At 61.7% G+C, this 15,195-nt stretch overlaps 1 protein-coding gene across 6 annotated transcripts in view; it reads right to left on the minus strand.

Annotated features, from left to right (window-relative positions):
• The window catches only part of HSPG2 (heparan sulfate proteoglycan 2), a 182,875-nt gene that overhangs the window by 110,772 nt on the left and 56,908 nt on the right, over positions 1 to 15,195 (minus strand). For all 6 annotated transcript variants that reach the window (XM_054009502.1, XM_054009501.1, XM_054009500.1 and 3 more), the window contains 7 exons: positions 7,577 to 7,686; positions 7,245 to 7,303; positions 6,564 to 6,724; positions 4,056 to 4,181; positions 3,001 to 3,108; positions 2,032 to 2,322; positions 284 to 403 (listed from right to left, as the gene is read on the minus strand). In XM_054009502.1, coding sequence (XP_053865477.1) covers positions 284 to 403; positions 2,032 to 2,322; positions 3,001 to 3,108; positions 4,056 to 4,181; positions 6,564 to 6,724; positions 7,245 to 7,303; positions 7,577 to 7,686 — 975 coding nt within the window. The remainder of the gene's footprint in view (positions 1 to 283; positions 404 to 2,031; positions 2,323 to 3,000; positions 3,109 to 4,055; positions 4,182 to 6,563; positions 6,725 to 7,244; positions 7,304 to 7,576; positions 7,687 to 15,195) is intronic.

The following is a 15,195-nucleotide window of genomic DNA, read 5'->3' on the forward strand; positions in this document are numbered from 1 at the left end:
AGTCCCGAGGGTCTCTGTGGAGTCAGGAGACAGCTCTATTCGTCCTCCCGGCTCGGCCTCCTTTGCTCCCAGGAGGTCAGAGCAACAACCTGGGCCGTTTCCAGGTGCACCAGGGAGCAGCCCGGAGCTGGCCTGGGTGCCCGCACACTCCCGGCTAGGAAGGGCTGGTGCCCTGGAGGCTCCACGGAGCCAGGCTGGGGGAGCTGGGCAGGGCCCGGGGAAGGCTGGGAGCTCTCTGGCACGGCCCGAGGTGGCAGGGTGGCACTCTCGCCAGCACACTTACGGCAGTCCACCTCATCGGAGCCGTCCACACAGTCGTTGTCCCCGTCGCAGCGCCACAGCTTGAGGGCGCAGTGCCCGTTCCGACACTTGAACTCGTTGGGCTCGCACGGGGTAGGGGTGCCTGTCGGGCGGGGGAATCCATCAGTGTGCTGCCTGGGCCCCCTACAGCAAGAGCGCTGCCTGCACCCAGACACAGCCCCTTCCCAGGGCTGCACCAGTACCCCCGCACCGTGCCATGCGACAGCCCCTCCCCCGCGCTGTGCCTGTACCCCCGCACCGTGCCATGCGACAGCCCCTCCCCCGCGCTGTGCCTGTACCCCCGCACCGTGCCATGCGACAGCCCCTCCCCCGCGCTGTGCCTGTACCCCCGCACCGTAACAGGCGACAGCCCCTCCCCCGCGCTGTGCCTGTACCCCCGCACCGTAACAGGCGACAGCCCCTCCCCCGTGCTGTGCCTGTACCGCCGCACCGTGCCATGCGACAGCCCCTCCCCAGCGCTGCGCCTGTACCCCCGCACCGTGCCATGCGACAGCCCCTCCCCAGCGCTGCGCCTGTACCCCGCACCGTGCCATGCGACAGCCCCTCCCCAGCGCTGCGCCTGTACCCCCGCACCGTAACAGGCGACAGCCCCTCCCCCGCGCTGTGCCTGTACCCCCGCACCGTGCCATGCGACAGCCCCTCCCCAGCGCTGCGCCTGTACCCCCGCACCGTAACAGGCGACAGCCCCTCCCCCACGCTGTGCCTGTACCCCCGCACCGTGCCATGCGACAGCCCCTCCCCCACGCTGTGCCTGTACCCCGCACCGTGCCATGCGACAGCCCCTCCCCCGCGCTGTGCCTGTACCCCCGCACCGTAACATGCGACAGCCCCTCCCCCGCGCTGTGCCTGTACCCCCGCACCGTGCCATGCGACAGCCCCTCCCCCGCGCTGTGCCTGTACCCCCGCACCGTGCCATGCGACAGCCCCTCCCCCGCGCTGTGCCTGTAACCTCGCACCGTGCCATGCGACAGCCCTTCCCCAATGCTGCGCCTGTACCCCCACACTGTAACATGTGACAGCCCCTCCCCAGCGCTGCGCCTGTACCCCCACACCGTAACATGACAGCCCCTCCCCAGTGCTGCGCCTCTACCCCTGCACTGTGCCATGCGACAGCCCCTCCCCAGCACTGCACCTGTAACCTCGCACCGTGCCATGCGACAGCACCTCCCCAGCGCTGTGCCTCTACCCTCGCACCGTGCCATGCGACAGTCCCTCCCCAGCGCTGTGCCTGTACCCCCGCACCGTGCCATGCGACAGCCCTTCCCCAATGCTGCGCCTGTACCCCCACACTGTAACATGTGACAGCCCCTCCCCAGCGCTGCGCCTGTACCCCCGCACCGTAACAGGCGACAGCCCCTCCCCAGCGCTGCGCCTGTACCCCCGCACCGTGCCATGCGACAGCCCCTCCCCAGCGCTGCGCCTGTACCCCCGCACCGTGCCATGTGACAGCCCTTCCCCAGCGCTGCGCCTGTACCCCGCACCGTGCCATGCGACAGCCCCTCCCCAGCGCTGCGCCTGTACCCTCGCACCGTGCCATGTGACAGTCCCTCCCCAGCGCTGCACAGGGACCCGATTCCCCAGGAATGATCCGTCAGCCAATTGCGGGAGCCAGCCGAGTGAGGGCCATGTCCTGGGCTAGTGCTGCAGCCGCTAGTCTGGCTGCCCTTTGCTGCCCCTCCTGGCCCGTCCCAGCCCCCGCACGCCCCCTACCACAGCTGAGCTCGTCGCTCCCATCCAGGCAGTCCCGCTCGCCGTCGCACAGGTAGTCCCGGGGGATGCACTGCTTGTTGGAGCAGACGGCCTCGTCCCGGCGGCAGGGGCGCTGCTCCAAGGGGCGCCGAACCGGCGGGTGCTTGGAGGTGATGAGCCGGGGGGGCGTGGTGAACGGCACCCTCCTGGTAGTGACCATGGGCGTCAAGGGGGTGGTTGTGGGTGTCCGGGAGGTGGCTGGCTGAGCGGTGGTGATGGGCAGGGGTGTGAGGATCACCGTTTCCTGCCGATCTGGGACCAGACAAAGAGAACATTAGTGACCGGAGAGAAACGGGCTGAGAGCCAGAGCCAGGGGGCAGGGGATCCAGCCCTGGGATCTGAGATCCTGGGCCAGGCTGGGCAGGGCAGGGGATCCTAGTTCAAAGGCCAGGGACACTAAGGAAGGTATCTGTGATCAGGAGAGCAAGGCTGGCTACAGGGGGTTCAGCTGGCAGGAGGGGCAGCGACCAGGCAGGCAGCCAGGGCCTGCAGAATAGGCAGGAGTGGGATCCACCCTTAGGGAATGAGGACTCCATGGCCGGGGGGCACAGGACATTACTAGTTCCCTCCCATCCAATCTCAGCTGCCTGTCACAGGGTCATGGCAGCATGGAGGTCCCATGGCAAGGACTGGCGGTGCTGGGCCCTGGCCTCTTTGCTAGCATTGGGATGCCCCTGGCAGTCTGAGGGTGTCCCTGGCACATACATGCTGGGAGGGCTTGTCGGCAGAGTCTTCAAAAAAGGGAAGAGTCTTGGGAAGAGTCTTCAAAAAAACATGCCCCCTCCCCAGCCCAGGCAAGGGGCAGCGCCTGGCTATGCCTTGGGCTGTCCTGACAGCTGGTCCTTTGGAAGCCTGGGAAAGGGGTGCCCAGCCCCTCCCCCAATGGCAGCGGGTGGCAAGGGAAAGTCCTGGGGCCCCCGGGCTCCCTACCGCAGCCGTGCTCGTCGGAGCCGTCCCTGCAGTCAGGGCTGCGGTCGCAGCGGTAGGCCAAGGGCAGGCACTCCCCAGTGCCGCACTGGAACTCCTCGCTGGGGCACTCTGCGGGGGCGGGGGGGGAGGACACGGTGTCAGCTAGTTCCCGAGGCAGCCACGGCTCTAGGACCACGGGCGCCCGGGAACTCCTGGCCCCTGCAGCCAGAGGCCTCCAGTTCCCAGGGGTCGAGGCAGGTCCTGCTGTACGCAGAGCCCTGGGGAGCTTGCCAGGCCTCCAGAGCAGGTGCCCCCTCTCAGCTGGGCCAGCCCCATGCTCCCCAGGCCTGGGGACAGAGGGTCTCACTCATAGTTACAGGGGATATTCTGGGTCTGCCACAGCAGGGGACAGACCAGCGCTGGGGGAGCTCGGTCAGGCTGCGCAATCCGCTCCCAGGGGGCATCACCTGGGACCAGCTGAGCCCAGGAGACCAGCTTGCTGAGAGCAATCCCTCCCTCCGCCGCCCCACAGGGGTCTGCTCCTCTCCGGCTCTGGCCTAGAGAAGGACAGAGAGAGGGCACAGCCTGGGCAGCAGCGCTCTCTGTTCCTTAGGATCACCAAGGACGGGCGGGGCTCTAGCTTCAAGTTCTAGCCCCAGCTCTCAACTTGGCTGCTCCATGCCTCAGGTTCCCATCTGCAAAGCACCTTAGGGAGCATGGGGCGTAATCCCTCCCACCTCCAAGGTGGGAGAGCCCCTCAGCTGGAGGTGCCAGGGACATGCAGGGGGTTCCTTGGGTCTCAGTGGTCGCAGGGAGGGAGGGAGCTGAGGCCTGGAAGCTGCTGGGAGGCATTTAACCCCACCAGAGATCCCGTGGGCACTGAGGGGGCTCGTGCGGGATGCCTGGCCATCTCTGTGCTGTGAGTAGTTCAGAGGGGAGGAGCTGGTTAGAGGAAGGACATACACGGGAGACCACTATGGGGGATGAGCTGGGAGGATCCAGCCAGGTCCAGGCCTCACAGTCAATGGCCCCGCCCCCTTCAATAGCCCTGTCCCCGTCAGTAGCCCCGCCCCTACCGCAGTTCTGTTCGTCCGACATGTCGCGGCAGTCAGGGCGGCGGTCGCAGCGGAACTCCTTGTCGATGCACTCCCCGCTGGTGCAGGCGAACTCCTCCCCGGTGCAGGCACGCACCTCCGGGGGCACTGCAACAGGGCAGGAGTCAGAGCCACGGGGGCGAGGGGAGATGCCACTAGGGCCCCAACCCCTGGGGAAAGCTCTCAGCCCGGGGGCCAGGGCTCCAGGGCCAGCCCAGTTCAACCTTGGCCCAGCTAGCTACTGGGATGTCAAATCCCAGCCAGATGGCTAGAGCTTGTTCGCAGCCCCTTCTCTTCCGCAGGCTCACAGGGGGCCCCCGGAGTTCCCCTCGCTGCCACCAACCCCCAGGGATGCCCTACTCTGCCTCCTCCCGCCTCCCCGGACTTGCGCAGCTGCACAGAAATCCCCTCACTGCCCCCTGCAAGCCCCTGCCCAACTGGAAATGCCAGAAACCCCACGAGCTACATGTTCAGGAAGCAAAACAAGCACTGCACACGGTTCGAGGCAGGCGGCGGGTACACACACCATGGGGCATGTGCCATGTGGCACACGCCATGTGCACACACCACGCAGCACATGCCTTGGAGCACACACACCATGCGGCAGACATGCCATGGCACAGGGCCCACCTGCCAATGGCACCAAGAGAACCTGGTGGATTTGGACTCCTGCCTGGTGGGTCCCTGCACTAACCACCCGCTCTGACCTTGGTTGAGTCTGCTGGGCTCAGGTGGGGGTGGGATTGCTTGTGCCCGGGTCTGCGGGGGTCTGGGAGCAGCGCACAATGCAACCAGCAGGGGGCAGTGCTGTGGAGGCTGCAGGCTCACCCTCATTGGAGGTAAGTGCCAGTGCTCTGCAGCGCCACCTCTGGTCAATCTCAGGAGCAGCACAGACAGGCCCCAGAGCTCACCTGGTCCAGGAGCGAGGGGAAGGGGGCCCCTGGTTCCCAGCCCGAAAGCAGGCGCCCTGGCACGGCCCTGTGTCTCCTGGTGTGGCGGCACTGGGCTGAAAGCCAGTTCCATGTGCTTGCACAACGGCGCCGAGCCACAGGACAGCGTCTGCGACAACTGCAGGGGGATGTCACCTGCCAGGGCCCCAGCTGCAGGGCCAACAGCCAGGCAGCATCAACCAGAGGCACGCGAACGGCCGGCCGCCCACAAACACGCCCAGCACAGCACAGCACAGCAGGGCACGACCCAGCACAGGGGAACCTGGAGCCTGCTGGGGGCCGATGGGGCATGGCCCAGGCCAGGGGGGCCAGCATTGGTCTACGCTCCTAACACCAGCCGAAAGCAGGCGGGCAGCACCCCCAACACACTGGGTACAGAGCCCTCCTGGGGGCTGGCAGCTGGCGTGGGAGGGGAAAGGAGCTGTCTGCACCCTCTCGCACAGTCCAGACCAGCTCACCCACAGGCTGGGCATCTGGGATCTTTAATCTCACTACTGCCAACTGCTGAGGCACGAACTGGGACCCACGGGTGCTCGGTGGAAAGGCCTCGCACTGGGTGCAGCAGTGGAAGTCTCTTCAGGCCGAAGGAGCCCCATGCCAAAACCCTGCATCCAACCAGCTTGTGCCAGTCAGCGGGGGGCCTCTACGGTGCAAGGGGCAACGGGGAGAGCAGGGGCTGCCCCTGCCTTCCCCCCCCAGCTGCCAATCACACTGCCAAGGCTCTGGGTTCCCCCTGCACCTGCCGCCTCGCCCAACTCACCTGGCGACTCCCTGGCAATGGGGGGAGGCGGGGTCTGGGCTGCAAGTGAATACAAGGTTAGAGCTGGGGAGGATGGGGCCCCCCCGGCCTAAGCACAGGCTACCTGGGGAGCAGGGGTCCCTGGCTCGGGGCTGCCCGGCCCAGCCCTGGCCAGACAGCAGCTCAGTGGACCAGCCAACACTGCCCTTCCTCCCACCTGCCCTCCGTCTGGCCCCATGGGTGGCAGGGCCACTGCCCCGCAGAGGGAGCACTGCCCCTCGCCTGTTCATCTGGGCTGCCAACCGACCCTCCCAGCGGAACAGCCCCTGCTGTGCCGGGCGCCAGGTTCCAGCGGGTTTGCTGGGCCTGGGCAGGGGAGCAGACAGGCTAGGGAGTCCAGAGTGACACCGCGGCACCCAGCACCGCAGTGACTGCAGACAGATGGACGGACACAGCCCAGGGAGCAGTCTGGTTCTATAGGAGAGCGTCCGGAACCAGTCCAGTCCTGTCCACGCAGGCCAGGCCAATCTGTGCCAGCCCCTCTGAGCCACTGCGGGGTGAACCACATGGGCAGACTGGCCTTGGGACCGTACCATGCCCATCATGGGCACAGGCTCCACCCCCACTTAGTCTGCCAGTCGCCAGAGCTCAACTGCTGGGGAGGGGGCCCCCCGCACACCCAGGATCTGTTCTAAACACACTGGCAGACTGCTGCCCCCCCGTCTCCGGGCCCCCTTTGCATACTCCAACAGAGCGCAGGGCAGTGACCCCAGCTGGGGATCTGGGCAGGGGCTCGCTCACCTGCCCCGAGGCGCCGGAACTGGAAGCCCTGCGTAGAGGTGATGTAGGAGGCAATGGAGCCGCTCTCGATGACAGAGTAGAGCACCTCGCGGATCTCCCCCTCGTCCAGGTTCCCCTCTGAGCCCACATCCAGCTCCACAAAGGTATAGCCATCGATTTCCCTGGGGAGAACGGGGGCAGGGCTGAATGGGGGGAGGTGTGCGTGTGTCCATGCGTGTGCTCCGGCCACTACTCCGTACTGGATGGAAGCAGATTCACACGTGTGCGTGGGTCTCCCAATTGGGATCCGCCCGTCTCGTGTGTTCCCAGTTACCTCCCCTTCAACAGATGATGAAAGCCCTACTACTGCTGTGCTAATGGGGCTGCCCCTTTAGCTCCCACGCTCAGGTGTGTTTGAAACAGCTGCAGTCTGCAGGGGACTCTGAGCTGTGACCCCCACCCGTCCCCTGCGATGTCTCCAGCTGTGGAGGGCGGGGGGTCTCTTTTTGAGCACTGTGTGTGACTCCCCATGCGCACTCTGGACCCTGGCGCAGGGTGCTTGGGGCACAGCAGGGGCATGGTGCTGACAGCAGGGAAAGCGCCGTCTCTCAGAGATAAATGCCCCATGCCCAGGAGAACGGGGGCAGAGGGGCCTCCATTGCCTTCCCCACCCCATGGCACTGCCAGGGGCACCTCACTCACTTGATGAACACCACGCTGACCACCTGCTCCCCACCAATCTTGTAGTACTCGGACTCCAGCTGGGGAGAGAGGCAGAGAGAGCATCAGCAAATGGCCGTGGGGAAATCCTGTGGGAAGCACGGCCTAATGGTGAGCGCAGGGCACCATGAACCAAGCTGCTGACCCAGCCACCAGCTCCAGGCCCTTCCCCCACCCCAGTTCGCCCTGGGACAGTGACCCTGCCTGGAAAGGGCCTTAGAGACTGAAGCCCCTTGCGCCCAGACTGGGCAGCCAGCGCCGACAGGCCTCTGGGGCCGAGCAGGGGACAGGGAGTAGCAGGGGCCGGGGCTCACCGTATCCACCACGGCCTCCGAAACCTCCCGGAACTCCTCCGAATTGGCGTCGTCCAGCCGCGGGCTGTAGTCAATGGACTTGGTGAAATTCACCAGAGCGCGGAAGTAGACTGGGCATGCAGAGAGGAGAGATGGCCAGCGTGAGAGCAGGACGCAGCTGAGCCAGGAGAACCAACTCTAGGGCCTCTGCACCGACCAACTTTACTGGCTATCTCCAGGGATCACCTTGCCTAGCCCTGAGATGTAGCCACCTCTGGGGTGGGTTGCTGCAGCCGCATAACAACACAGCGCAACAGTTAGGACAGGAAGTGAGGAAGACTATGGTATCCAACTGAAACCTGCAGGACCCTGGGACACCAGAAGGCCTCCCGCTGGGTTAGGACCTGGCCAGGCCAGTGGAGCCAACACCCTTATTCTGACAAAAAGAGCCGAGGGATGATTAATGACCACAAGGGGACAGGACCCTGGCTGTGCACCTTGTGCAGCGCAGCGCCCCCTAGTGCTGTGCTGCAGCACTGGCGCTAGCACTGACTGTGGTGGGAGAGTGCCCCCCACTGAGCCCCCAACACTGCCCCCAGCAGCACAGCACCTCCCTCCCAGTGTGACATTTGCCCAACCCAGGCAGTTCCCATCTAGACCAGCCGGGACCCCTGGGACCACAGCAGGGCAGGGGATGGCGCAGAGGAGCCCTCCCTCAGGAGTTGGCCGCCCATGCAGACAGAGGGAGCAGAGCCCTGACCTTCTCCCCAGGGCCAGGCTCCACAGGTCATGGGGTAGAGGGGGCAGGCCCAGCTGGCTCCCGGGCTGGGAAAATCCTCAGCCCCCATTGCAATTCCAGCTGCACCCTCCAGTGAGAGCCAGCCCTGAAGGGGGCCATGCCGCAGGGGCCGGGCCCAGGTGGGAGCTCTGGGCCGGGGAGAGGGGTTTGTGGCGTCCTGCTAACTGCATCCCTGAGCTTCACACCCCCGAGCTTCACACACATGCTGTGCCAGGAGCAGCCCCTGGCTCCCTGCATCAGGCTGCGGCTGCCAAAGTTCATCCCCCGCTCGCAGCTGCCCTGCGCTGGGAGCGACACGGCCTGCATCCAGCCGGGGGCCCCTCCCCAGCACCAGTTGCTCAGCTCCTTGCAGTAACAGCAGCCCCGCTCACCACCTCCCCCAGCCCCTGCAGACAGGCCAGACACCACAGGAGTCCCTGCGGCCTGCCCCCGAGCAGATCCCCCCATTGGCAGGGGCAAGGCCCATAGAGCCCCTCACCACCGGAGTCCCAGGGCAGGGTGGGAGCTCCTCCAGCGTGTGGCTGCGCTCTGACTGGGCCTCCGGGCTCTCCCCGCAGGGAGCCCCCAGCTGAGAGCAGCACTGGCTTGGGCTAGCAAACGCCCTAGGGTGCGGGACCAAGGGGGCACACGGCTCGGCCTTGTCAGAGGGGAGAGAGAGAGACTGTGTCAGGGAAGTTCCTATGCCCTTCCCCGCCCGCACGCTCCACAGCACTTTGTCAGTAACAGGAACATAGCCCCATCCCCCACCGCATACAATGGTGATGCACCCACGGGTGCCAGGGAGAAACTGGGCCCTGCCTGCTTCAGATTCCCCAGCGTGGGGTCTGACACTAGCAAACTACCACCCGGGCATGTGACAGAGCTGGACAATCTACCTGCTCTTCTCCAAGGAGAAAAGGGCCTGGCATGGGAGACTGGACTCCTGGGTTCAATTTCCTGTTTGGGGAGGGGAGTAGGGACTAATGGGTTAGAGCTGGGGGCTCAGGGCTCCTGAGTTCTTTATCCTGATTTGGGAGGACTGTGATCCTGCTGGAATTCTGCGGCATTGCACAATGCAGAATTTGTGCAGAATTAGTGTTCCCCACTGATTTTTTTTTTCACACAGAATTTGTGATTTCAACCAAAATGCTTCCTTTTTCCTCGTGTCTGACCCTAGCTGTGCTGCCCTCCCTCTTACATTTAGGGGGTCTACCAAATTCGCAGCCATGAAAATCGCATCACAGACCGTGAACTGTGGTTTCCCCAGCGAAATCTGGTCTCCAGCCTCCCAGCTCTGAAGGCAGCACCGCTGCTAGCAACAGCACAAAAGTAAGCCAATACCATGCCACCCTTACTTTTGTACTGTTGCTAGCAGCAGTGCTGCCTTCAGAACTGGGCACCTGGCCAGCAGCCGCCGCCCTGCGTTCATCTTTCTTGTTGCTGTATTGTTACAGACATACTTGCTGACAAGTATTTTGAAATAAATTACCAAAATAATTGAAACGGGCCTGAATATTTTATTTTGATAAATAAAATATGCAGAATTTTGAAATATTGTGCATATAATTTTTTATTTTTTGGCGCAGAATTCCCCCTGGAGTAGAGAGTGGGGGGTGGGCTGAGGGGTCAGTGCTCCTGGGTTCTCTATCCTGCTTGAGGAGGGAAGTAGGATTTAGTAGATTAGAGCCGGGGAGGGTTGGAGTCAGAGTCAGATTCCTGGGTTTTATTCGCAGTCCTGCAACTGGGTGAACTCCCTTCCCCCAAGGTGCCTCACTTTGCCCTTTATAAAGTGGGGAGAAGGATCCTGACCTGTTGGGGAGGTTGTGCAGAGCTTTGAGATCCTGGTAGGGATGGGGCAGGCTTGTCGCTGTGCCCACTGGCTTGGTTCACCCCATGGAAGTGGGCGGCCATTCTGCAAGGAGAGTCTGTTTCCTGCCCGATAGCGTGGGAGCTGGGGTGCCAGCAGGACCACTGAAGGGTATTGGAACCAGCTGGGGGCAGGGCAGGGGGGCCAGGCGAGGCTTCTCGCTATCCCAGGGGCTGGGAAGAATGGAGAGGGGCCCTATGTGTGGGGCAGAGGCCCCTTTCAGAACGCAGCAGCTCCCCTGCAGCTGCCCAGCCAGACCCCGCCCACACACCCTTCCCAGGCACCCCCCAGCAGCCCAGGAGAGCCAGAGTCTCCTGCAGGCTGGATGGAGCTGCTCCAGGGCTGCTCCCTGGGGTGGTGCCTTGCAACATTGGCTCACAGGCCTGCACACAGAGCCAGAGCTCTCCCCACGTTCCAGGGCTGCTTCTGCTCCCAGCCAGGCCCTTCCCAGGCGCGGGAGAGCCCGTGCCACCAGCACCAGAGAGGGCGGTGCCAGAGAGCGCTTGGGGCTGGGGGTGGCAGGCACTGCCTGAAGACAGGGGCTTCCCCCCATTTGCAGCGCCGCATTTCACAGCGAGGTGCTGCCAATCCCCGCCTAGATGCCCCTCCCGCAGCCCAGGAAAGACAGGGGTGCTTGTCAGGCACACAAAGAGCCCATTGAAAGTGCCCTGTGACCTCGGGGATGGCGGGCAGCCAGGGGGTGGGGTCACCCCTCACACCCTGCCCTCCAGCACAGCTCACCCCAAAGAGCGCAGCCAGGAAACAGCTCAGGGGGAGGCAGCGTGTGGCTCACGCTACAAAGCCCCTTTTCTTGCAGCAGTTGGGGCGGGGGGTTCAGCCTGCAACGCATCCCCGCTGGTCCTGGCTAACTACCACCAGCCCAGAGCCCAGCTCTCTGCTCCGCCACTGCTCTGCTTCCGCCAGCCCCTCAGCCTGGCCTCAGGCAGGGTGACGCCCCAGCCCTCCCGCCAGGGAGCTGGGACCTCTTCACCCGTGAAATTCAATTCCTGCAGACGCCCTGGGGCTGGCACTGGGTGATCGCCCCCATAGCTGGCGCCAGGGCCCCAGGGTGAGCCTAGGGTGTGGCTGGCTCCGGCCCGCATGGCTTCTAGAGGCCAGATGCTGACACGCTGCTCACGGGCCTGCGGGGATGGGGATTTCACTTGGGTGCCTCGTGGGGATGTGGCCCCCTCCTCCCAACCAGCGCCAGGCCAGGCATCAAGTTGGACCTGCTGGCCAGCTCCGCAGGCTCCAGCATGAGATTCTGGCCTGGAGCCCCCTACCACCCGCAGGACGGGTGCAGCACAATCAGGGGCAGAGCGAGCTGCCCTCCCACACTGCCCTGCCAATGTGCCTCCAGGGTTCATTGCCCAGGGGAGGAACTGAATGTCTTTTCCAGCCCAGGAACCCGAGAAAGCAGTGCCAGGGCCAGACGCTTGCTAGTAAAATCCACCCTGCCCTGGGTCTCTCTGCAGCAGGCCCCAGGGCTCTGCCATGGCCCTCACAGCAGGCACAGCCCTGGCCCCTAGCCTCCAAGCTCACTGCGCCTAGGCCGTGGGCTCAGGAGGGCAGCTTCAGCCCTGCCCCAGCTGGATATGTGCCCTTGTCACCGCCCACTGGCTACCATGGGCATCTGGGCACACGAGCGAGAACTCAAAGGCTTTCACGTCAGACGTGTCGCTCTCTGGCTGTGCCAAAGCAGGAGTGTGCACACGGGGGATGCACACAGGGGTACAATGGGAGTGGGCAAGCAGAGGGTGCCCATGGGAAGCCTTGCACCAGCAACGCTGCCCTACCAACATGCCCAATGGCCCCAGGCAGAGGCACATGCCCATAACACTCAGTGCCAGGCATCGGCAGGTGCAGCCACGTGCCCAGGGCTGGCAGCTGCGTCCGTACCCAGGCACTAGGAGTGGCACATTGGGGGCCAGAGAGCTGCCTGCTGCAGGAAGCCCAGCCGGCTCCCTGGCTTCCCCAGCAGCCACTTTTCCTCCTTTTAAGGAGCCCTCGGTTCCCGGCTGTGCTTTGTTTGCACTTGGCTGGGGAGGGAGATGGAAAAAATGCTTCAGGCTGCAGAGCCCTTGGCTTCCTGCTGCTGCGTCCGGCTCCGGTTGAGTCAGCCCCTCCCGGGCGCCCGCTCCGTGCTGCAAGGAGCTGGGGGCTCCTGGGGCAGACCTGGCTCCCAATGCCCCAGTGGAAGGCAGAGTCTGCCCAGGAAATCACTCCCCTACCCCCAGGACACTGCGCGGTTGGCCCACTTCCTCCCCGCATGGTGCCTGGGATCTCTGGAGCTGAGAGCAGGAGCCCAGTCCAGCCCTGTGGCAGGCTCCTCTGGTGGGGCAGGGCGTGTGGGGGGTGGCATACCCAGCCAGGGGCTCACGCTCAGCACGGACCCTGGGGCTCTCCACTGTTCCGAGCTCGCTGCCCTGGGGAGATCTCTGAGCTCATGAGTCCAGCGAATGCCACTGGCAGGGGGCAGGATGGCCTGGTATTACCCAGCTCACACACAGGGGCTGTGTCCCAGAATCAGGATGAGGGCCAGGAGGCAGGTGGTGCCCCAGTGTACCCACACCGCCAGGGGAGACGGTCTGGCCATGTGACGTGGCCACAACACGCTGGTGCTGTGAAGGCAAAGGCCCGGCGGGCAGAGAGCCCCTCTACACTGCAATGGGAACCCATCCTCAGCGCCAGGACAAGGTCAGCAAACTGCAGGGAGTTTGGAGCGAGCAATAAGAGTGACCGGGGGGTCGCCTTATAGAGAGAGACGGAAGGAGCTAGAGCTGCCCAACCTGGCAAGGGAATGGACTGGGGAGGCCAACGGTGCCCCGGGTGGGGCCTGGGGGCACAGTGCCCTGATCCCGGCCTGCCCTGCCCCGGGTAGGGCCTGGGGGCACAGTGCCCTGATCCCCTGCAGCACTGAACTGTGCAGTGATGGTTTCTACTCTCCCCTCTCCTGGCTGCCGTCTGAGCACCTGTTAGCTCTGACTGCTCCCCACGTTCTCCGCCCCTCGCCCTAGCAGCCAGTTGAGCACCAGGCCCCTCCCCTTTTGACCGAGGATGTGGAAAAAGCTAATGTACTCAATGATTTTTTTGCCTCTGTCTTCACGAACAAGGTCAGCTCCCAGATTGCTGCACTGGTCAGTACAGCATGGGGAGAAGGTGACCAGCCCTCTTAAACTAGCTACGGGAATAAAAGGAAACAAGAAGACTTTTTATCAATACATTAGAAGCAAGAGGAAGACCAAAGACAGGGTAGGCCCACTGCTTAGTGAAGAGGGAGAAACAGTAACAGGAAACTTGGAAATGGCAGAGATGCTTAATGACTTCTTTGTTTCGGTCTTCACCGAGAAGTCTGAAGAAATGCCTAACATAGTGAATACTAATGGGAAAGGGGTAGGTTTAGCGGATAAAATAAAAAAAGAACAAGTTAAAAATCACTTAGGAAAGTTAGATGCCTGCAAGTCACCCGGGCCTGATGAAATGCATCCTAGAATACTCAAGGAGCTAATAGAGGAGGTATCTGAGCCTCTAGCTATTATCTTTGGAAAGTCATGGGAGACGGGAGAGATTCCAGAAGACTGGAAAAGGGCAAATATAGTGCCCATCTATAAAAAGGGAAATAAAAACAACCCAGGTAACTACAGACCAGTTAGTTTAACTTCTGTGCCAGGGAAGATAATGGAGCAAGTAATTAAGGAAATCATCTGCAAACACTTGGAAGGTGGTAAGGTGATAGGGAACAGCCAGCATGGATTTGTGAAGAACAAATCATGTCAAACCTATCTGATAGCTTTCTTTGATAGGATAAGGAGCCTTGTGGATAAGGGTGAAGCGGTGGATGTGGTATACCTAGACTTTAGTAAGGCATTTGATACGGTCTCGCATGATATTCTTATCGATAAACTAGGCAAATACAAATTAGATGGGGCTACTATAAGGTGGGTGCATAACTGGCTGGATAACCGTACTCAGAGCGTTGTTATTAATGGTTCCCAATCCTGCTGGAAAGGCGTAACGAGTGGGGTACCGCAGGGGTCTGTTTTGGGACCGGCTCTGTTCAATATCTTCATCAACGACTTAGATATTGGCATAGAAAGTACGCTTATTAAGTTTGCGGATGATACCAAACTGGGAGGGATTGCAACTACTTTGGAGGACAGGGTCATAATTCAAAATGATCTGGACAAATTGGAGAAATGGTCTGAGTTAAACAGGATGAAGTTTAACAAAGACAAATGCAAAGTGCTCCACTTAGGAAGGAAAAATCAATTTCACACATACAGAATGGGAAAAGACTGTCTAGGAAGGAGTACGGCAGAAAGGGATCTAGGGGTTATAGTGGACCACAAGCTAAATATGAGTCAACAGTGTGATGCTGTTGCAAAAAAAGCAAACATGATTCTGGGATGTATTAACAGGTGTGTTGTGAGCAAGACACGAGAAGTCATTCTTCCGCTCTACTCTGCTCTGGTTAGGCCTCAGCTGGAGTATTGTGTCCAGTTCTGGGCGCCGCATTTTAAAAAAGATGTGGAGAAATTGGAAAGGGTCCAAAGAAGAGCAACAAGAATGATTAAAGGTCTTGAGAACATGACCTATGAAGGAAGGCTGAAAGAACTGGGTTTGTTTAGTTTGGAAAACAGAAGACTGAGAGGGGACATGATAGCAGTTTTCAGGTATCTAAAAGGGTGTCATGAGGAGGAGGGAGAGAACTTGTTCACCTTAGCCTCTAAGGATAGAACCAGAAACAATGGGTTTAAACTGCAGCAAGGGAGGTCTAGGTTGGACGTTAGGAAAAAGTTCCTAACTGTCAGGGTGGTTAAACACTGGAACAAATTGCCTAGGGAGGTTGTGGAATCTCCGTCTCTGGAGATATTTAAGAGTAGGTTAGATAAATGTCTATCAGGGATGGTCTAGACAGTATTTGGTCCTGCCATGCGGGCAGGGGACTGGACTCGATGACCTCTCGAGGTCCCTTCCAGTCCTATAATCTATGAA

This window comes from Malaclemys terrapin, chromosome 19 (assembly GCF_027887155.1).
Source record: "Malaclemys terrapin pileata isolate rMalTer1 chromosome 19, rMalTer1.hap1, whole genome shotgun sequence".
NCBI lineage: Eukaryota > Metazoa > Chordata > Testudines > Emydidae > Malaclemys > Malaclemys terrapin.